Source organism: Natrix helvetica (genome assembly GCF_964273705.1).
Source record: "Natrix helvetica genome assembly, chromosome: 3".
NCBI lineage: Eukaryota > Metazoa > Chordata > Lepidosauria > Squamata > Natricidae > Natrix > Natrix helvetica.
This window is the reverse complement of record NC_138549.1, coordinates 64,241,187-64,263,993: the sequence shown is the minus strand read 5'-3', so window position 1 is coordinate 64,263,993 and position 22,807 is coordinate 64,241,187. Positions and strand designations below refer to the sequence as shown.

General features: G+C 40.3%; 1 protein-coding gene across 1 annotated transcript in view; it reads left to right on the top strand.

The window, feature by feature from the left end:
- ASTN1 (astrotactin 1) overlaps positions 1-21,670 on the top strand; it is a gene marked incomplete at its 5' end in the record, with an annotated part of 262,549 nt that extends 240,879 nt beyond the window's left edge. Inside the window, 6 exons of the mRNA XM_081946598.1 lie at positions 4,331-4,482; positions 5,479-5,614; positions 12,085-12,185; positions 14,714-14,897; positions 16,518-16,820; positions 20,253-21,670. Coding sequence (XP_081802724.1) covers positions 4,331-4,482; positions 5,479-5,614; positions 12,085-12,185; positions 14,714-14,897; positions 16,518-16,752 — 808 coding nt within the window. The 3' untranslated portion in view covers positions 16,753-16,820; positions 20,253-21,670. The remainder of the gene's footprint in view (positions 1-4,330; positions 4,483-5,478; positions 5,615-12,084; positions 12,186-14,713; positions 14,898-16,517; positions 16,821-20,252) is intronic.
- Positions 21,671-22,807: the final 1,137 nt, after the last annotated feature.

Here is a 22,807-nt window from a genome sequence, read left to right as displayed (position 1 = left end):
TGGCATTTTTTGAACCTTGCACAGCAAAAATATTATTGAAATAGAAGTTTTAGCCCAAACAGATTGTATATTGAAAAAAATGTGATACTGTAGAGGAGCAAATCTTACATTTTTGGTACTTCTGGTGTAGGAACTCTGCCAAGTCAGTTAGAAGAACTTAGATAGAGGAACTTAGGCCTTTTTTTAAAATAGATAAATCTGGGGTCAAGATGACATCTTTCTACTTGAGGCTAACATTTTCTAGGTTTGACATTCAAGAACGCTGTTCAAGTCCTTCCTCTGTCTTTTATACCGATCATAAACACAGGAAAGAAAAACAACTGGATGCTTAATGCAGATGGCATTAAAGGTCCTGCTGGTCAGCAGAATGCAAATCAAGAAGTGACTAATTGTTTGGATCACATTTTAAGAGTGAAAATCAGGATATAAATTAATAAACGAATGCCTACTTTCCTTCAGCTACTTAATACCTTCACTTGCTTCCCAGTCTTAGTCTTTGCACTTTAAGGGCTTAACCTCCCACCATCCTTGCTCTGGTGCTGAGAAGATCTTCTTACTGCTTATGGAGGATGTGATTGGAGCCTTTATCTCAGTGCCCTCTTGCTGCTTAAACAGAATGAAGCCAGATCCTAAGGAATTCCAGGAGATTGATTTCTGTGAGAAAATGGAATAATTTTGATTACGTGAAGAAGGAGACTGAGCAGAATTTATGATTTACAGTGCTTCAGTTGCCCTCTGTTGCCATCTCTGTGTTAGCTGCTACAGAAGGCAGATACAGGTGAAACTCAAAAAAAATAGAATACCTTTTAAGTTGCATAACTGAAATAAACGAACTTTTGCACGATATTCTAATTTTTTGAGTTTCACCTGCACTCACTGTATAGCCAAAATGTTCTCTCCTATCTTCTCCTGGCTCTGCTAGGAATAGAGGAAGGAAGGGAGAGAGAGAGAGGAGGAGGAGGAGGAAAGAAGAAGAAGGAAGTGGAGGAGGAGGAGGAAGTAGTAGTAGTAGTAGTAGTAGTAGTAGTAGTAGTATAAACAATAACAAAAGAAGAAAAAAGCACTGCCATTGTATAACAAAATAAACTGTATATTTAAGGGCTTCTCATGCAACAGAAGTATGTATTGTAGATGAACTTTTTTAATATAACAGTTTCAGCAAAAGTTCACCATATTTCATTCTAAATAACTATAATCTATATCTATTAACAACATGCTCATAGAATGTAAGTAATATGAGATCTACAATCCAATAAATAATTGGGCCCATAAATTTATTTTTCCAATGTTGAAGAACTTATATTTTGGAAATAATATGGTTTGGGAGAGTCTATTTTTATTTTCCAGCTATCAGTTTCCATGTATTAACTTAATAGCTGTATAGTTTTAAAGTATGTATGCATTGATAAATATTAAACTTGTTTTATAATCAATATATATAATCATTTCTTCCCAAAATATAGTAACCTTAGGATATTGCAAATTTATGTATTAAAATCAAGTATTAGTCTGGTTGCATCTCCAACAGTACAATGATTTACTACATAGCAATGCAGGCTTTCACAGACAGCATTAATCCAGTAGTGATGAGTTTCTGGACTAATAGGCCATGGTATAATTATTTGGTATCCTGATATTTCATCAGCAACAGGATAACAAATAATTACACTACGGCCTATTAGCCCTGAAACTCATCATTATATCAATGGAAAAAATGATTTACTTGTTGCCTTTCTATACAAATGAAGAGAGATCTGATAAATGAGAAATATAGTTTGTTTGTTTTTTATTTTTATTTTTTAATTTTATTGTTTTAATTAGACAGAAAACACACACACAAAACACTCTTCAATACATCTTCCAGCAAGCATGTTGATTGGTTACAATTAAATTCCGTGCATTACTACAATCATTCTTTATAGAGAAATATAGTTTGTTGTATAAGCCATAATCTAAATGTCAGTGAGATTTTCAGCATTGAGGTTAAAATATTTTCCAACTGTTGAGGCAAAATCATGTTGAGCCTCTGGTTTATTGATTACAGGCATTCCTGATTGGCTGGGCTTTTTGGTTTTAGGTAAAAAATGATCCTGTATAACAGAATAGGTATCTCTGAGACTGAAAATGCCAGTGAAAGATGTCAATTAATGTTGTAAATGTAAATATTTCCAGGTGGTGGCAACTAACCAATAAATACCAAATAAATATTTGTTTTTAATTATTGTTAGTGGGAATGTGCTTTTGAGTCAGTTTTGATACCTAGCAACTATCTGGATTAGACCCTGTAGTTTTCTTGGTAAGGTTTTTCAGAATTGCTTTGCCCTTCCCTCCTTCCAAGGGCTGAGAGAGAAGGACAGGCCCTCAGTCACCCAGCTGGCTTTATTCCCAAAACAGGATTAAAACTCACAGGCTCCCTGTTTCTAGCCAGATGCCTATGACACGTAATTAGCTATTTTTAAAAAACATAGAAAGCAATGAAAACCTATCATCCACTAGTTAATCAAATATAAAGATCCAGATCTTCCGTAAAGCTGGAATTTGGGTATGGACCCTAGAGGTCTTCTAATCCAACAAGAAGAGCCTATTCCATTTCAGCTGTCCAGTCTCTTCTTAAAAACCTCCATTGATGTAGCACCCACAACTTCTGGAGGCAAGCGATTTAAAACAATTTAGCAAGAGAAGAAGAATCAAAGCAGATGTTTGACTAGGGGAGGAAAAGTGATGCATTCAGATCCCTGCCTGAACAGATAGACTGACACAAGATGCACTTGCATTTTATTTATTTATAATTCATATTTCTTAACTGCCCATCTGCCTCAGATTCATCTCTGTTGTATACTCCCTTGCATCAGAGTAACAAGCATTGCATGGAAGAAGCACCTCATCCCAATGTGTACACACATTCCTTCTCCCTTTAAAATCAGCCCTTCCATCATGAGCACTGAATTTAAAGGGAGAAGGAAAAGTAGGAGTTTTTCTCTTCTCTTGAACCCAGTGTTTCCATTGAAGGGCTGAATTAAAAGGAGGGGGGGGAGGAGGCTCATCGCCCAGAGTTTGCTTTCTACATCCAAACATGATATTGGAAGTTTCTCCCATTCTCTTTCTCATTGCTCCTTATGCAGTTTCAATGAACCTCCATTCTTCTGTATTTTTCCACAATAATCTTGGGAAGTAGACTGGCCCAAAATCACCCCATGAGCTTCTATAATAAAGAGTAGATTTGAGCCTGAGTCTCTCCAGTCCTAAACCACACTTTTAACTGCACTACCATACTGAAATTGTTATAGGGAAAACACATCAATTTGTTGGAACAAAAGAAGTGTATATAACTTGGGGTGCTTTGTAGGTGAATAATTTCATTGTGGTTCTATTACAGTAGTGTTCAACCTGGTGTCCTCAGTAATTAATGTACTACTTTCATAACTTGAGCTACTTAATCAAGAATTTCATGAAAAATTATATGCATTTGTGTGGCATAATCCAGCATTCCAAACAAGATGAACCAAAATTGCTTTCTCCTTAAATACAGAGAACAAAATGGTTTGAAAGCCAGGAAATATCATTTGAATCTGAATAAAAGAGAGTGAGTTAGGTAACTGTTTAAATGGGTCACTGTGCCCTTTTCAATTGTAGGGCAGCCAGGCAGGGAAAAATTAAAGTGGAAAAGATAAATCTTGACTCACACTAATTTGTAACAGCTATTTTACTCAAATGCCAGCCTATTTTGGAAGAATTCAGGAGAATGTGCTAAGTTTCTTCCCCAAAGGCAAGGTCTATGTTGAAAAACTGATTTTCTGGTGGTTCAAGCTGAGGTTGAATATTATCTGCACAGTACTGATAAAATACTGCTATTATAAAAAGCATAAAATTCAACAATGGAAAAGATCTTTTGATTTCAGATGACATTATAAGATGTTTCAAATTTCCACTTGTGCATCAAAGCTCCATGAAATTGATTGTGGGTTAATCTATCTGCAATCAGTTGAAGTCAGCTAAAATTAATCAATTTACCAAAGGAATTGTCTCAACACACTGAAACGAGCTATTAGACATGACTCTTACCAGAAATGTTCCAAATGTATTTTGATATTCTGCCATTGCTTGCGATAATGTCGGTTTGCACCATGTAATGTGCTTTTCTCAGCCTTTACCCATGTTCAGTTTAAAAACCACTTTGCATTCCTTCCAAGATTAACTGTTAGCAGGGTGGTTTTATTCTGGTTAAACGGAATCCCTTCTCCTTTATACACATGACTTGTCCCCAGATAAATCTGATTTTCTGACATAAAGCTCTTCCCCTGACCTCCGTTTTGCACTCTTGTCTCTGCAGGCTAAGGTTATCCACAGTTCATGAGCCTAGCAGTTCTCTGGTGGTCCTGGAATGGGAGCACTCGGAGCCACCAATTGGAGTGCAGATTGTTGATTACCTCATCCGCCAGGAGAAGATCACTGACCGCTTGGACCATTCAAAGGTGGAAACTGGTGAGTGCAGCTGATCCTTCGAAGAGAAATTGTTTACCAAATTGTATCTAGAACAGTTCCAATTAAAACATTTAATTAAAATCAAATGCTGTCCCCTTGGCATTAGATTGGCCTTAAGATACAATATGAAGAAAACAAACTACTGACATACTCAAACTCTGAGGGAATTTTTGGTATTGGTTTTTTTCCTGTTTCCCTTTCTTTCTTCAAACATCCATCGCATTTTAAATCTTACTGCTTAGTGGGGAACTAAATGCAAATTATGGAAAATGCAGACTCTTTTCTCATATCTCTGTATATAATTTCAGTAGCAAAATATAACATTACAATAAAGTTGTAATTATTCAGGATTAGCCCAGCGGACCAATCCAAATGAACACACCCCTTTACTTACTGATACCTAGGAAATAATGAAGAAATGTTCAGCATATCTCAAATTTCTCAGTTGGCATTCTGTTTTGCACACAATACTGGTTGGATCTGTTCTGACCACTGAGTTAGGATCCTCGTGGTTGTGATATGTTCCATTTTTTGGAATTAAGTGCCCTATGAACTGTGAGAATGGAACTGGGCTGAAGGTGCCATGATCTAAACTTAGAGGAGGCATGGATACAGAGAAGAGAAAAACCAAGAAACTTGTTAAGCAATATTTTTTGCAATATAATAAGAAGGAATGTAGGATCACAGGAGAAATGGTTTAATTAATTAATAAGTACTGTGTTAATAAGTACTCAAGCACTATTTGCCTATCAACTCATGGACACATTTCTTTTTCCACAACATCAGAGGAATCTGGTAGCATTTTTATGACTAATACATTTCATTGACAGGCTTATGTCTTTCAATATAAATTGTTAGTCATAAAAAGTGCTATCTGACACCTGATTTTGGGCTGCTGTAGATTAAAACTGGCTTTACTTTTCCCACTTCCTTTGTGTCCCTGCTCCTTTTCCTACCAGTTTTATCACATAATGGCTGGCTTGCCTATTTCCCTAGAGACGGTGATGAGTTTTGTGGATGACATAATCTCTGGAGCGAAATCGCCTTGTGCGATGCCAGCCCAGGTGCCTGACAAGTTATCTACAACCATTTCCTTGATAATTCGTTGTCTGGAATCTGACACTATATACATGTAAGTTACAATGCCAAAAATAGATTATTATTTTTTGCCCTCTTTGAGCTGATAAAATAATAGCCTTCACATACCTTATAAGCTTTGTGGGGTAGGGGTGGGGGACAGTCTTCATCAGATTTATTTTAAGCAGGAGCAATACATTTGATGAACTCTTCATCAGAATTATTTTGAATCTTTGCTTATTTTGTTGGCAAGGTGTTTTAAAGTATTAAGATTGAGCAACGGAACTTTTATAGATTTTCTAGCTTGCAACTTCCAGGAAAGAAACAGCAAACTGGAGATGGCTCTGCTTTTAGCAATGACTGCAGTGAAATAAAGAACTAGTCCATCTCTTTGTAATTCCTCTCTAAACAATGAGGGACTTGAGATTGCCCACAAATGCTCCAGACAGTTGTTCCTCATGAAGAGACTGCAACACCATGGTCTCTAGCAGGTTTAAAGTTCTGGGAGTTGAGGGAAGATCATCTTTGCTCAGACTGTTGTCACCACCTTTGAGGACAATGAATTTGCCTGCTTCCTTTTCTAATCACTTTTGGAAATTGCTTGTTAACTGCTTTTCGGTTATGAGGAATCTTTGGATCAACAAGGTTTGGACAGCCCGTTTCCTTCAATCCATAATGAAAGGAATGTGTGTGTGTGTGTGTGTGTGCACGCGTACCACACACACACACACACACACACACAAATATATATATATATATATATATATATATATATGTGTGTGTGTGTGTGTGTGTGTGTGTGTGTGTGTGTGTGTGTGTGTGTGTGTGTGTTGTATTTGTACTGATAAATAAATAAAGGGAGACTAGTATAGATCTATTTCGAGCTAATTAGGCATACCAGGGGTTGTAACACTAATACATACATACATACATCCATACTGTTGGATCTGGGCAACAAGAGACAGACTGCGGACACGTAGTGACTTAACAGCGCTTTATTAGTAGTAGTAATGATCCAGCTTGCTCTGTGGTCGGAGGGTTCTCCTTTTATAGGGATCGGGTACGCCCCTCGACCAATCAGAACGATACCTGTTTCCCGCTGTAGCAGCGGACCAGAGGGGAGACTTACTGCGATATATGCTAATATCTAACACCCCTCCCCTCCTAGATGGAACGTTGCGGTAGGTAACATAGTCTTTTAGGTATGTGGGTGTTTGTCTTGCTCGGGAGGAGCGTCGTAGTTCGGGCTGGTTAGAAGTGGTTGCAGGATCGGGTGCTTTTCCTGTTTCACGTTCGGGAGGTTTTGTGCCTTCGTTGCTAAGGCGTTCTGGAGTCTGCTCGGTTGTGTTGTCTGGGGTTTGCTCTGCTTCGTGCGTGTTTCCTTGTTCCAAGCTTGGTTCGCAGGTGTCGTACTTTTCTATGATGGGGCTCTCGCGTGGCTGACTTTCTGTAGGCAGGGAAATCTCATCTTCGTTTCGAAGGTCTGAGTGTGCTAGGCGACCCCGAAGTTGATCGATGTGCCTTTTCCAGTTTCGCCCATCTTCTAGTTCCAGCAAATACGATCGTGGACCCGTGATGCCAATGACCTTTGCCGGCATCCACAATGTTCCCCCTGCATAGTTGTGGGCGTATACGGAATCCCCTATGCTAAAAGACCGAATTTTGCTTGTAGAGTCTGGGGGAGCTGTGGCAGAGTAATTAGGGTGAAGACGGTCCAGGTGAGACCGTAGACGGCGGCCCATGAGTAGTTCAGCGGGACTCCTACCCGTCGTTGCGCTTGGGGTAATATGCTGAATTAGGAGGTAATGGTCAATGCGTGTTTGCCAATCATCTGGACCCATCCTAGCGAGGGCCTCTTTTGCGAATCGCACCATTCTCTCCGCCTGTCCGTTTGATGCCGGATGGAATGGCGCGACGAGGGCATGCCAAATTCCCTGACCTGCTAAAAACGTTTCGAAATGCATGGCCGTGAATTGGGGCCCGTTATCGGAGACTAGGAGGTCGGGAAGGCCATGAGTGGCGAAAAGTCGCCGTAGAACCTTAATGACTGCCTCTGCCGTAGTTGAAGTCATTAGGACTACATCTAGCCATTTTGAGTATGCATCCACAACTATAAGGAAAGTCTGACCTTGGAATGGCCCTGCGAAGTCGATGTGTATTCGCGACCAGGGTGCTTTAGGTTTCTCCCATTCTGTGGCGGGTGCTTCCGGGGGTGCTGGTCTCGATTTCTGGCATGGGTCGCAAGTGGCCACCCACTCCTCTATTTCTTTGTCCATGTTTGGCCACCAAACGTAGCTTCTTGCTAACGCCTTCATTCTAACAATCCCCGGATGACCCACATGTAAAGCATCTAATACATTCCTACGTAAAACATACAGAATAACAACTCGATCCCCCCACAATAAACAACCTTGTAACACTGAGAGTTCGTCCCGTTTTGACCAAAACATTTTGAATTCCGGGCCCACGTTTCCTTTCGGCCACCCCCTCCAAACCCAAGTTTGAACTTGCTTTATTACATTGTCTTTAGAGGAGAACCTTGCAACGTCGTATGAAGAAACCGGTCCAGAGTCCAAACAGTCAATGAGCAATACCGGTACTTCTGGAGTGGGGTCTGGCAGAATGTCAGGTAATGGGCAACGGCTGAGTGCGTCTGCGTGTCCGAGAGTGGAGCCCGGTCGATGAATCAATTTGTATGAATACGCAGCCAGGAAAACAGTCCACCTGGTCATGCGTGGAGAAAGGGAGACCGGGGTGGGGCGGTTTCCCGCCAAAAGTCCCAACAACGGTTTGTGATCTGTAATTAGTTCAAAATCGCGGCCGTAGAGGTATTCGTGGAAACGCTTTACTCCAGCTACAGCAGCCAGCGCTTCCCTGTCCATTTGGCTGTAATTCCTTTCGGCCGATGAAAGAGTTCTGGAGTAGAAGGCGATGGGTGCTTCTTTTCCGTCGGGCATCCTGTGGCTGAGGACTGCTCCAACTCCAAAGGGTGATGCGTCGCAGGTCAACACCAGCGGTAGGGTCTGGCTGTATTGAACAAGCAGTGAGTCAGTGGTGAGCAGGCGCTTTACCCCGGCGAAAGCTGCAGCTTCGGATCGTCCCCATTTCCATGGTGCATTCCTCTGGAGTAGACGGTGTAGTGGCTCAGCAACGGTCGCCTTCTGCCTCAGAAAGACGCTGTAGAAGTTAAGTAGTCCGAGGAAGGCCTGCAACTCGGTCTGATTTCGTGGTGTGGGGGCGTCCTGGATCGCCTTAATTTTCTTTGAAGTGGGGTGTATTCCCTGACCATCGATTCTATAACCCAGGAATTCTACGCTAGGCACGTTGATTTGGCATTTTTCCTTTTTAAGGCGGAGACCCTTTTCTCTGATTCTGGCCAAAACAGTTCTGACTCTTTTATTTAATTGCTCCTCGTTTGAAGCGGACACCAAGATGTCGTCAAAATAGGGGACGACTCCCGGTATCCCTTGCAAAAGTCGTTCCATGACGCTCTGGAACAATCCTGGGGCAATGCTCACGCCGAATTGTAGCCGGTTGCATTTGAATGCTCCTCTATGCGTCACTATAGTTTGGACCTCCGCTGTGGCGCTATCAACTGGCAGTTGCTGGTAAGCTTGTGCCATGTCTAACTTAGCAAATACCTTTCCTGGCCCCAACGAGTGCAATAAGTGCTGTACTACAGGCACAGGATATGCGCTCTGTTGTAGCGCGACATTAATTGTGCATTTATAGTCCGCGCAGATGCGGACTGATCCGTCTGGTTTGACTGGGGTCACGATGGGTGTTTCCCAACGCGCGTGATCCACCGGCTCAAGGATTCCTTGCTCCACTAACTAATCTATTTCCTTATCTATTTTTGGGCGGAGTGCAAAAGGCACTCGTCTCGGTTTAAGTCGGATCGGCGCCACTTTGGGGTCTAAATTGAATGATATTGGTTTACCCACATACTTACCAAGACCGGGGCTGAACACGTCCTCGAACTCCTTAAAAATCTGATCAGCGCTGCTGTTTCTCACGGCGTTGATTCCGGTGACTTCTAACCCCAAGGCTTCAAACCAATCAAGCCCCAGAAGGTTCTGTAATGGTGCGCTGGCGATGGTCACGGGCAGCTGTGCTTCGATGTCCTTGAAACGGATGTGGAATGTGCCTTGGCCCACGATGGGGACTTGGTTCCCCTGGTAGTCGCGCAGTAGGACGTCTGGAGCGCGGAGTTGGCTCTTTCTGAGGCTAGGGATAGCCTGTTTCATGGATGCCCATGAAATAATCGTCAGAGTTGATCCAGTGTCAACTTCTAGCTCGCAGGGTGAGCCCTCCAAGAGGACTGTGACTCTCAGCCTTTTTGGTCGCTTAGGGCGGACCTGATGTATTGTGGTGAGATACGTTCGCAACTCCTCTCTCTGGGTCAACTCTATCTCATCGTCTACATCCTGAAAATACTCTCGTTGAGCGTCTTGATAGAACGCTCTTTCAGCTCTTTGTGTGTATTCTCTCTGGGGATACGCTCGCTCAGCTCCTTGTGAGTAATCTCTCTGGGGATACGCTCGCTCAGCTCTTTGGGAATTTTCTCTCTGGGTATACACTTGTGGATTTCTCTCTGGGCGCCCTTTCTGATTCCGCCAAGCCCCTGGGTTGGGCTTCTGTTGGCGGTACATAGGTGGCTGCCATGAGGCAGGGACCCCGCTCCGGCACACTCGTGCGATGTGCCCAAGTTTGTTGCAGTGCGAACAAACAACGTTCCTGAACCTACACGTAGACCTGGGGTGATTCCCTCCGCAACTTGCGCAGGGTGGCAAGCGGGATCCGGGTCTCCCCCCAGGCCTCATGTGACTGCTCCGCATCATGTGACTGTCCTCGAACTCGGGATTCTCGTAGTCGGGGCTTGTGTCCTCGTAGTGTACTCTGGTTTGCCTCGGTGCTGGCTGGTTTACGTTGGCCCCTCGTTGTATGGTCACCGATGAGTTCTCTGCTGACTCTGACGCTCTTGCTTCGTTCAGCGCTATCTGTAGGGTTAAATTCGGGTTTGCCAACAGCTTCTTTTGTAGAGAAATGTCTCTTAACCCACAGATGAGCTGCGCTAAGATGTGCTCGTCCAGATCCCTGTACTCGCAGTGAGTTGCTGCCTTTCGTAGGGCTGCAACGTATTGATTGATGGATTCTCCCGCCTTCTGGTTCCTCATGTTGAATTCCTTGCGGCAGACATGGCGGGAAGGTTTTGGCGCGTAATGAGTTTGCAGGGCCTGTTGCAACGCCGTCCACGATACTGCCTGTATTGGAGTAGGCGCGGTGAGGTCTCTGGCCGTATTGAAAACTTCCTTTCCACAGTAGCCAAGGAAGATGTTTTTCTTCCTTGCGTCGGTGATCCCCGTGTATTCGTTCGCTTCGAGGAAACACTCGAAACGAATCATGAAGGCTTCCCATTCGTCGTTTGCTGGGTCGAAAGGAGCGGGGGGAGCATGCATCGCCATCTTCTCTGTTTGAAATTTGCCGCGCTGCGGTGATCTGAGATGGCTGCCGGAATTTCTGCCGAATTCCTGGGCTGGATCAAATCCGGAGATTCTGGAGGTAGCGTTCTTCGTCCTATCTGCCCCTCGATCCCACCTTCGTCGCCAATGTTGGATCTGGGCAACGAGAGACAGACTGCGGACACGTAGTGACTTAACAGCTCTTTATTAGTAGTAGTAATGATCCAGCTTGCTCTGTGGTCGGAGGGTTCTCCTTTTATAGGGATCGGGTACGCCCCTCGACCAATCAGAACGATACCTGTTTCCCGCTGTAGCAGCGGACCAGAGGGGAGACTTACTGCGATATATGCTAATATCTAACACATACATACATACATACATACATACATACATACATACATATATATATATATATATATATATATATATATATATATGGAATAAGCAACAGCCCCAGTTTCCTTCAATCCATAATGAAAGGAATTGTAAATATAAGTTTAAGGATATATATAATAAGCAAGAGGTAGTATAACATTGATTCTGGAAGGTTACAAATGAATAAGCTTCCAGATGAATTTGAAATAAGTGTTTGAAATTAAAGATACCATTAAAGGAGAAAAACACTTAAAGTTGACTAAACCAGAAGGAAGCAAAATACCTTAATACTGCATACATTGAGGAATATTTGTGAAATACCATCAAATAAATACATTAATTCTAAGTGAATCTGGGGGTCAGCTTCCTGGGTAAACCAGACTAGAAACACGAGTAGATGACCTAAATCTACTTTATTGTAAGGCTAAGAGAATCTTGCACGTCTGAAATTACAGAAATTCCCATTGCTGCTTTTAACTGTTTGATCCATTAGGGTAGGTCCTTTTAATGTTTTTTTTTCTCTCCATTAAGCCACTGGGGACTCTTGCCTTTCTTTTCTGATTGTTTCCTAGGTAGCTTCTCCCTGCCCCCCATCCTTCCCCAAGGTCATTCCCAAAGTCATTATACTAGATGATAATCCAGTTGGTTCTTTAAAACAGACATCTGTTCTTATCCGTTCTTTTTTCAGGTTCACACTTTGGGGTGTGGATAACACCGGGAGGCGCTCAAGGTCAAGTGATGTGACCGTGAAGACTCCTTGTCCAGTCGTGGATGATATCAAGGCCCAGGGTAACTTTATGAGTTCATAAGTAAAGCACAACTTTCCATCAATAGGAAACATAAAAGCAAAAACAAAAAAGTTTTCACTTAGAAGAATAGTGGCTTATTTTAAACAAAATTGTTCTTCCAGTGACAAGCGTATTCTTCCACCTACGTATATTAGAGCTAAATTATGTAATTATTTTTTAAAAAATTCTGTGAAAATGTTTGCTTTTGTATCTACTGACATATAGTGAATTTGATCATTTCCCAAGGCAATAGAGCCAAATGCTTTTACATACATAACAAAATTATGAACACATTGAATACTTTGAATAGGAAGAAATTTCATTCCTTTGGGAAATTCTTTTCCTCCAATGGGAAGGTTTTAATATTTCTTTATTATTTATGCAGGAATACCCATTTATTTTCAGCTCTAAAAGAAGAATAGAAGAAATAAATATTTTTATATTACCATATTTTTCAGAGTGTAAGGCGCACCTTTTCCCCCCCTAAAAGAGCATGGAAATGTTGGTTTATCTTATACACTGAATACAACTGTTTTTGGCAGCTAATACAGCTGTTTTTGGCATCCCATTTTTGTGAAAAACAGGCCATTTTTGCCTTCCTCCACCCCCCCAGAAGAACTCTGCAGGCTTCAGTAGGGCTGGGGGAATGAAAAATGCCCCCGTTTTAGTGAAACGTGGGGGCATTTTTGCCTTCCCCTAGCCCTGCTGAAGCTGCAGAGTGTTCCTGGGGGCTGGGGAGGACTTTTTTTCTGACTTACCTCTTTGAAATCTTGGTGCGTCTTATACACTGGTGTGTCTTATAATCCAAAAAATATGGTAATTGATATCAAGTGTTTTTAATACAGTGAATTACTGAAGTAGAAATTATAAGCATATTCTATGAGCAGCTGAACCAGCTGGTGAGGAATTTGCAAAAAGAAGGGAAGAAGAGGAAGGAAGATAGAGGAAAGGGGAGGGGAGGGGAGGAGAGGGCAAGGCAAGGCAAGGCGTATCCAAGCTCTGCAGTTGGTATCATCCACAAACTTGATCAGTTGAAAAAACACAAATCCCTCCTCTTATCTCAATAACTGCTATATTTACTCCAGAGGCAAGATTTACCTTTTCAGAATCCACTCGGTTTTCTTCAGTTGGCTGAAGAAAACCAAAGGCTTGCTTCAGTTGTTTTTCCTTTATCGTTTTTTACCAATTTGCTCAGAAGAAACACTAAGCAGAACAACTTATAATTTTTTGTCCTCTCCATTTAAAAATGGATGTCACTAGCTTTTAGCCTTGAGCTTTATTTTGAATTGTTATTTTTTACAGGTTGCTGAATAATGCCAAAGCATCATTATAGAACTTTGGTTGACCCTTTGTTATATTGTGGAATAAATGTCAGTTTAGCTAGTTAGAATGCCTCTTGCCTTTTCCTTCCAGTCTTTCACCATTCAAAGCAGTCTGGAAAACGTAGAAGCTTGAAACCAATTCTCTCAAAAGCTGAATTTACCTTAGAACTGCCTTCCTTCTCAGTAGAGCTGCTTAGTGCTTGCTGTTGATTTTTTTCAAAAAAGATCCCATTATGTGGCACCATTCCTGGTACCTCAATGTGTGAGATGAAGCAGGTGGACAGATGAAAAAATGTGAGGACAAGTTACTTGCTTTTCAAGTTGAAGAGCAGAGTATGTTTTGTTTCAGTCAATCCCAAATGCCCAGCATTTCCTGTGAAAGATATAAGTTCCAGAATTTAGGAAGGTTGAAGAGCCTGACTACTTCCTGAACAGTTTTGAAAAGTCTCAACCACATGATGGGGTTTGGACATTTGAAAGTGCCGGAAAGAACTTCAGATCTCTTCCATGGAAGACACATGATCCCTTTCACACTTTTGTCTGTAATGTAAAAATCATACGATCCCTGACATGAGCATGGTGAAGCCAGGACATCTGAATAAATAATTTGTCTAAGATTTTCTTTGTTGTCCTTTTCCAATTATGAGTTATTTTCTTGTAGAGTTCTGCATGTTGAGAAGCTGTATTTCCCTTCTCAGTGACAATTTAGTCCCAGCCTGTCACATTTTTTTTTTAAATTATGTGAATCTGTCATCTCTTAATTTTATCTCAGTGCAACCTCTAGAAGTCTCCTCTCTGAACCTTAGGATCAGCAATTGGATATATTAGCACCCAAAATGTTTTGATGAAGCACATGCCTTGTGAGCACATAGGCTGAAAACTGATTATGCATCAATTGTACTTAGGCTCTGAAAAAAATTATTTCTCCTAGTTTGGCTGAGAGGAGTTTAAAAGTTCATCTAATGTTCAGCTTACTGCTATTTATATTGGTTCATTAAGTTATTAAATTGGGTTGTAATGCAGCTAATAAACCAAATGTAACTAATCAAGGTGAAGGTTCTCTCTTCACCTTGCATGAATAGACAAAGTGACTGCCTCATCTAGCCTCATTCAAAGGTGTCAGAGAAAACTTATCATTTATAAACCAAAACCATGTACAGAAGCCTTATACAGCCGCATTTTATCCATTCTTTTTCCCCCAATCCAGAAATAGCTGATAAGATCTACAACCTCTTTAATGGCTACACTAGTGGAAAAGAGCAACAAACAGCTTATAATACCTTGCTGGATTTGGGCTCTCCAAGTCTTCATCGAGTCCTCTATCACTACAATCAGCATTATGAAAGCTTTGGGGAGTTCACTTGGCGCTGTGAGGATGAACTGGGACCTCGGTAAGATGCTTTTTCCTTTCTCCCTCCCTCCCCTCCCCTTCCTTTCCTTTCCTCCCCTCCCCTTCCTTTCCTTTCCTTTCCTTTCCTTCTCATATTTCTGAAATTGCTATTGTAATCTTATTTATCCGTTTGATTGTTTTTCATATTTCTGTAATATCCATCTTCCTCAAAGACGGATTTGGGTGGTGTACAATAACATATTGATATATAAAACAATATACTGTCTATAAAACTTTAAAAAATAAAAATAAATTAAGAGGAGGCAAAAAATTAAAATTAGTTAAAAGTCTTGAACAAGTAGTTACACTATTGTCAGAGTCGATGCGTTCAGTTTTATGTTGACCTCCTGTGCCACTCTAATGAGACTTGGCTTACTCAGAGCATTACAGAAATGAGGAAACCATTTCCATAACACTGCCAAGATGCTGCAGGGGCATGGTCACCAGCAGCCCTATGACCTCAGGTTGCCTAACCATGACACGCTGAGCAACTAGGACGATTCAAAAGGAATTATTTTCCAGCTCTCACAGTGTCTAAAGGATCATAATAAAGCTTAGAAATCAGGTGATGGAGCCTCTACTTTTAGGCAGGTGATAAGCTATGTGAATGCCAAGATCTATTTGCAAATTCTTGCTTAACCAGGAGGGTGGATCATTGCTCTACTTTTTTACATTTTTCTCTTTCATACTATTGCATGTCTCCTCCAGCTGGAGACAAACATTCCCTTCCACCCCAAATTGCTGCAAGAGGAAATCATGTTCATAAGAGAGTACCCATTATACTTTTGCCTTTGATCAAGCATGTTCACAGGTTTTTGTATTGCTTCAGTTAATTGAATTGTTGTGACACAAAAGAACTCAGTGTTTATGTTGCCAAAAATAAAACCTCAAACAGAATTAAATTCTTTCAGGGTCAAACTTAGTGAGCAGATAAGGATCTGAAATTGTATATCTCTTCTCGTCATACTTTGCAAAATAAAGGTGATTGTTATGGAATTTCCCTGTCTGTTACTCTTCCAACAATCTAGGATAAATTAGATTTTGTTTCAAATGGAAATTGATCTCCACCCTTATTTTAAATTCAAATGGAGCAAAGAGCTCTACATATACGGGTCACGCACATAGCCAATTTGTTATGCTTTCTCCAGGATTGGGAGGGAACAGTATTGGCATAAATCATGCTGCCCCTGGATGTGCCTCTGAAATGTGCTATGCTATGCCACTCTTCTTACAGCTCGAGCGTGCAACCCTGTAAAATTGGTTGGCTATCTTCTCATCAGAAATTCCTTTCCTGACCAATATCACCAAGTACAGGAAAAGCTGCCCTTAGCTATCCCACAAAATACATTTCAGGGCAGTACTTCACTCCCTGGGTGCTCTGCCTTTTTTGTCAATCTATGGTCTCACTATCAACCACTAGATGGTTGTCTGTCTATCTTGCCTGCCTTCTAGCAGCTTTGTGTAGTCCAGTGCAGCTTCTGCATAAGTGTTGATGAAGAGCCAGAGTTCAAGAAAGAAGTTTGGGGGTGCCTCATTTCATGTTCATGATTCTCGTTATAATTTATTGCTGTCCGACATGTCATATGCAAACCCACTACCCTTCCATTGTTTCTTTCTGCAGAAAAGCTGGTCTTATCCTTTCCCAGCTTGGGGATCTAAGTGGCTGGTGCCACAGCCTTTTACAAGAGCCCAAAATCAGTCTTCAGCGTACAACGCTCAGATTCCTTTCCTGCCGCTACAGTGAGATCAAGCCATATGGATTCAATTGGCTGGAGCTGAGTCGTGACCTGAAGAAAACATGCGAGGAGCAGATGCTGAGTGTTCTTTACAATGACTATGGAGACAAAGACAACTGAGCAGGCTCGCAGAAAGACATCAAAAGAACTTCCTCAGAATTGGGAAGACAGGGAGTTTATAGGAGCAGGTTGTTGGGGTTTTTACATGGATGTTCAACACACCAGATAGATCTCTAATGATAGTGCTGCTTAGAGAGCGAGAGAATGTTGTTTCTGTTGACTTAGTTGATTTCACATGGTACAAAGCTTTCCCATGTTTGCAAGTGACGTGATGCCTAGTGTGGTTATGGGAGATGTTATCTTTGGAATGAGGGAATTGCTCTGTTCATTTTATCAAGATATTCCTTAGTTTTGTGTGTGGAGGTATTACTGCATGTGTGTGATCCACCCAAAAACCACTCCTAGAACAGCTCCTGTTCCACACAAGTAACGCCACTGATACAAGGACACACGCACAGATGCACATGGAATAGAACAGAATAACCAAAGCTAACAAAATTTTAAACAATCAGCAACAGGAAGAAGAATGCAAGCATGTTTAAAGGAAAGGGTAAAATACATAGAATGAATTAACTAAACATCTTCCACAGGAAAGTTCCTTTACGTGATGTCTGCCTCATTTCCTTTTATAGCAGTCATTCCTTTGTTATTGCACTTTTGAATTTCTTCCTAGGTTAGCCAGAGCATCTCTTCTTGCAGTTCCCCTTTGGATATGCATCACTGAGACACGTTACAATTTAATGAAAGATTTCAAAGACCACAACATAATTTAGGGGCTTCCATAGCTTCAAATGCTTCAGACAAAACAAATACTAAAACCATAGCATCAAAACTCAATTTTGCCATTAGGAAATGCAAATAAAAGAAAGTACAGAAGTTGAAGTTGTTTGATAGGGGAACCAATCATTTATATTGGGAGCTATTAGATGTAAATTTAAAATAAAATTTAGAATATCTTAACCCACAGCCATCCAGTTTACACCAGCAGTTATTAAGACTTGATTGCAAATAGTGTAATAACATAAGTGGGAAGAAAAGCGCATCCATGTTTGTAGAGGTAGAAAGAGAGAAATTAAGAAGCAGTTCATCTAATAGGGTTGCTGCATTTGGAACAAGGCTTTGCCATCTGGATTATGCAGCTTCGGTCAGTTTCTGTACACTCAGCATTTAGTTACCAGGATGTATATTTAGATTTATAATTTCCAAATGTATGAATACATGGTGAACTTCCTTCCAGCTGCTGCTGCTGAGGCAGAAAACAGTTGGCTGTGAGGGTCTGTGATTTGCCGAAGAGCTTCACCTATGTTTGGCTGCTACAGTCAAGTGTTTCTTTCACCTCTTCAAGAGTCATTTAAAACAGGTGTCTCTGCCATCCAAACAGGTGGCCCTTGTCGAACATGCCCACAAAGGAGATGATGACAGGAAATCTTAGAGCCAGGCAGTGTCCAGCAGAATTAACATCCAGTTATTCTAGAAACCTACCTGTCCAGTTCTGGGATTTCTTGTTGCCTTGTAGAAACTCTGCAAATATTCTGAGCCAAGAACTTCTCAGGGAAACTGAGCTAGAGAAATCATTATTTGCATCAGGTAATAATGATCTTCAGGAACATAGCTAGAATCAATAAGATGAGGCATGACTAAATTCAGCTCAGCAATTTTTATTTGACAGTGGTAACAAAAGAAACCCCCAAAGGTGAGAGCTCTAATTACGGAAGCTTTCAGCTCCTGAAAAAAGGCAACATACTCTTGCTTGTTACAGCTCCAATAGGAATGAGGGAACCTCAAACAGTTGGCAACTTTATTGCAAAAGGCTTTGGCTTCCTCTCATTCCATCACAATCTAATGCTTCTTTCAAAATATTTGGAAACTTAGTAATTATGTGCATATACGTATGTTCTGCCCATCAATATCTGCCTATCCTAAGGATACTTTCGCATTACAAATATCTGAATATACTTCTAAAATATACAGAGTCTACCTTAGACTATATTGCAGAACATGGTGCATTTTTAAAGTCTTCCTTGTTAAATAATTAGTTTATTAAAGGACTCTGGGGTTAGAAGCAACGTTTTAGCAGAAAAAAGGCTGCATTTATTATTCCCTATTGCAGTGTTCCTCAAACTCAGAGACTTTAAGATGTGGGGGACTTCAACTTCCAAAATTCCCAGCATGTTAAATATCTTAAAAGTTGCTGAAATTGAGGGCCACTTCCTTACTACCTTGCTGTACACCCATTCATGGTTGTGACTACCCACAGTTGCTCTTCATTAAAAACTATCCAATCATGGAGAATTCTAAAAGTAGACTCCTTAAAGTATGGGATTTCTTTTTCAAGCCCATGCAGAGGTCTAAAAATGCCAGGATGATTTAATGAATAGTAAATAGATGTTGTACTTGCACGAGATCTAACGAATGGCTTCATGACCAGTTTCAAGCATGTACAGCCCTCCTTATCTAATTTGCCTCTGAATATAGGATTAGTGAGGTAGCAACATCTGTGCTTAGGAGGAGATGTTGGTTTCCTCTTATGGAAAGTAATGCTGAGAGACTAATCACTAGAAATTGTCAGAGGGAAATCCCTTATTTACTGCCTTTCTGAATGCAAATGGAACATTGATTGCCTGCAATCTAACAAAGATGGTAGATGCACTCTTTGTATTTACACACTCGTGCTAGCTCAAAAATAAGCAAAGGGGAATGGAAACATTTTTAAACCTTAAGGTATTCACTTTTTATATGCCAACAATTTTGGTAATGGGTCTCCAGCTGAATGCTCTGACACATGACAACAAATTGTTTATTTCTGTTGAATATTTTCAACTAGAGATTTTTTCACCCTTAAAAAATCCTTAGTCAATGAAACATATTTAAAATTGCTACATTTCTGATGACTACCACTTTCTGATGATTGTAGAGGGAGAAAGGGGTGGGTGTTTTTAGATGGTGCAGATGCTTTTTGCTTAATTTCATTAGTGTCAGGAAGATTCATAGGCCAATGCATCTGGAGAGCACTGAGTTGGGAAAGCAAGCAAGCAAATAAACCATTAAACATGGTAACCCAAATTTTTGATTCAAGCACATGTGGAACTCCTTGAAATAGAAGAATGTCTCTCTCCTTCCAATGTCTTGTACTGTTCTTTTTGCTAGTGGTTTTTTCCCCTCCATTTACCTTCCAAATCCTGACTCCCAAAAATGCTATAGCATTTAGCTATGTTGAAGAACAGTTTCCTCTTAATTTGTCTCACATCTCAGTTTAGGGTTTCCTTGCTGCAAAATTCTTCATTTCTACATGCAGACTTTATGTTTGAATTAGTGGAATATTACCCTTATTTTTAGACATACTTTGCACACATAGATGCAAAAACACATTCACTAGTTGCAGGCACCATTAGATTTGTAACGCACAACAATGTTGAAGTCAGAATATCCTTAAAAAGATCTGCATTTTGTTTAATAAGAATTTGACAGTATTTTTAACTAAAACAAAAAATCAGTCATGTTCTTTCACAGTTTTGCTTCATTGTACCCTGGGTGATAGTTTTGTTTTTGTTTTTTAATAGTGCCACTTGCTTCAGATTGCTCCAAGTCAAAGCAATTATGCTCAATCATCCTATGAACAAGGGATCCTTGATCTAACTTTGCCTTCTCTCTGCCTGAGGAAAAAGGACTAAGAAAGGACCACTGCTATCTCAAACTATATTTTTCCAATTAACAGATGTGAGCTTTACTAGCCTGGATATGGTACTATTCATTGGAATCATATACCTTAACTTGGGCCATGGACCATGTATAAAAGAAGAAAGCAAAAGCTACCTAAATTCATTGAGTATCTAAGAGGATTTCAGGAATCTTCCTGATTCTTGAAACTTTTGGACAAGAAGATTTTGTTCCAACTATTAATGTACTTATATTTACTGTGTTGTGAAATAAAAAGAGGACTTTTAGGATACCGAGCCACAAATGTAGACGTTCATAGGATTGTTTTGTTATTGAGCCAGTTTTAAAAGCCCTTCATTTGGCTATATTTTTATTATTTTAGGATGGAAGAATGGAATCAAATTGAACTTTTCCTATTACCCTTTCAAGATTTTATACTGTGTATTAGCCTAGTTATCTTTTACTTGTTGTGCGGTTAATATGATCAATTTCATGCCTTCCCCAAATTCAGTATGATTCTCACTTTTTTGATGCTTGAATTCTAACTCAAAAGTTTTGCTACTCTTCTGTAAAGATTGCAGTTGGCAGAAATGTTTTGAAACAGCAGTGTTACTGTTATTCTTAAAAAGATTTCAAAACAATCATTGTTACACCCTGTAAAATTCAGATGAACTGAACATCTAACTGAATATTAAATGGCACTGTTAGTAATTTGTGAGATTGAGGAATTACAATGTCTGTTTATTTTTAACCCCAATAGATGTCATCTCCATACCCTCCCAAAATTATCGTTATTTTTGCTTTCAAACTCTGCAACCTCATCTCGGTTTATAGAGATACATCTTCACATTTTTATATAGATCATTTATTAGGAACAAAGGTGCACTCAGCAGTTTGAAATAATTCTCCACTTCTAAAACATTTTGAGCTGAATTATATTACCCTGATTTTTCAATGGTATTCTATATGCCAGCATTACTAAAATCTACTTTTTCAAACTCTTGAGTTACATGTTTGTGCTTAAATCTGGCTTCCCTCAAAATCAGGAATTTTAGCATTAGATGGTCACTTTCCCCCAAAGTTACTGTTATTTCACCTTCTCACATCTTCCCTATTGATTAGCATCAAATCAAGGATAACTGATTTCCTTTAGTCCTCTAAAAGATAAATTTCTTATCTAAATGTCAGAAAATATCTGAAAAGATCCTGCATGACACAGAGTGAATTGTAACAATTGTCAGTGTTTAAATTACTATACCTCTTGAAATACTTTTTGGAAAACATCCGCATTGCCTCTTTAATTGGAGGCACCACTATGCTGCTTTTATTTGTTCCTAAAGTGACTTTAATGCTGATACTTTGCAGCATTGCAAAGTGAATTAATCTTCATTTTCTGAGCATGATTAGATAGTTTTAAGCCATAGTGCAATTCTCTCCCTTTCCCTTGCTTCTATTTCCTTAAATATCCTTAACTATTACATTTCAGGCAGTGGAATCATATCTGTTATACTTACTTTCCATTCTGTACTTAGATGTCAAGTGCATCTTATTTCCTGAACTCTGAGGATCATTATATATTATAGACAATGAAGACTATGTTCTTAATGAACCAATGTATTTTCTGTTTTTTTGTTTTATTTTGTTTTTGGAGTGGTTTAAGAAGCTCCATTTTAGCAACAGTCTCGTTTTCTTCAGCACACAAGTGTTTATCTGAGGTCCTTCAGAATTTCCATCTCCATTCCTTACTAGATCCAGTTTAAATTGGCCTCCAATCCATCTTGCCCTCCTTTGGCCAAATACATTCTTTAACCTGAGGTGCTACCCATCTGTTGCCAGTAATTCCCCCATTCTGATCATTCAAACCACCAAGTCTCTTCTATCGATATAATTTGCACAGCACTTTCTGTGCTATTCCTGTCTTTATTTCTGGCTCTCTTCCATGGACTGGGTGGACAGATGAGAACACTATCTGACCCCAGGGCTGTGAGTTTCTCTTTGAAGTTGATGCTGCCCTCTTGTTGTAATAAGACATATATCTCTATCTCCCTGACATTTCCAAAATCTAGTTGGCATTATCATAATTATTTTTGGAGCATCATTTATACTTCTATCTAGCAACAGAAAGAGAAAAACATATATTAATAAGTCTCAAAAACTTGCTTTTTTTGTTTTGCTTTGAGTCCTTTAATACTTGTAGATTGAACACGTACAGAGCATCAAAAGCTGATGTGATGACATCCAGGAGGGTGGGCTACGAAGCACGCCTGCAAAGGTAAGTAGAACAGCAAGGGGCAGGATCCACTGTGCCACACAATTTAGATTAGCTGGAAAGCAGGAAATCCTGCTTTCTAGCTAATATAAATCGTGCGTCACAGCTGAACATCGGAAATACTGGTTGGCCCGAACTGGTAGCATTTTTTACTACCAGTTCAGGCAAACTGGTCCGAACCAGTAGCAT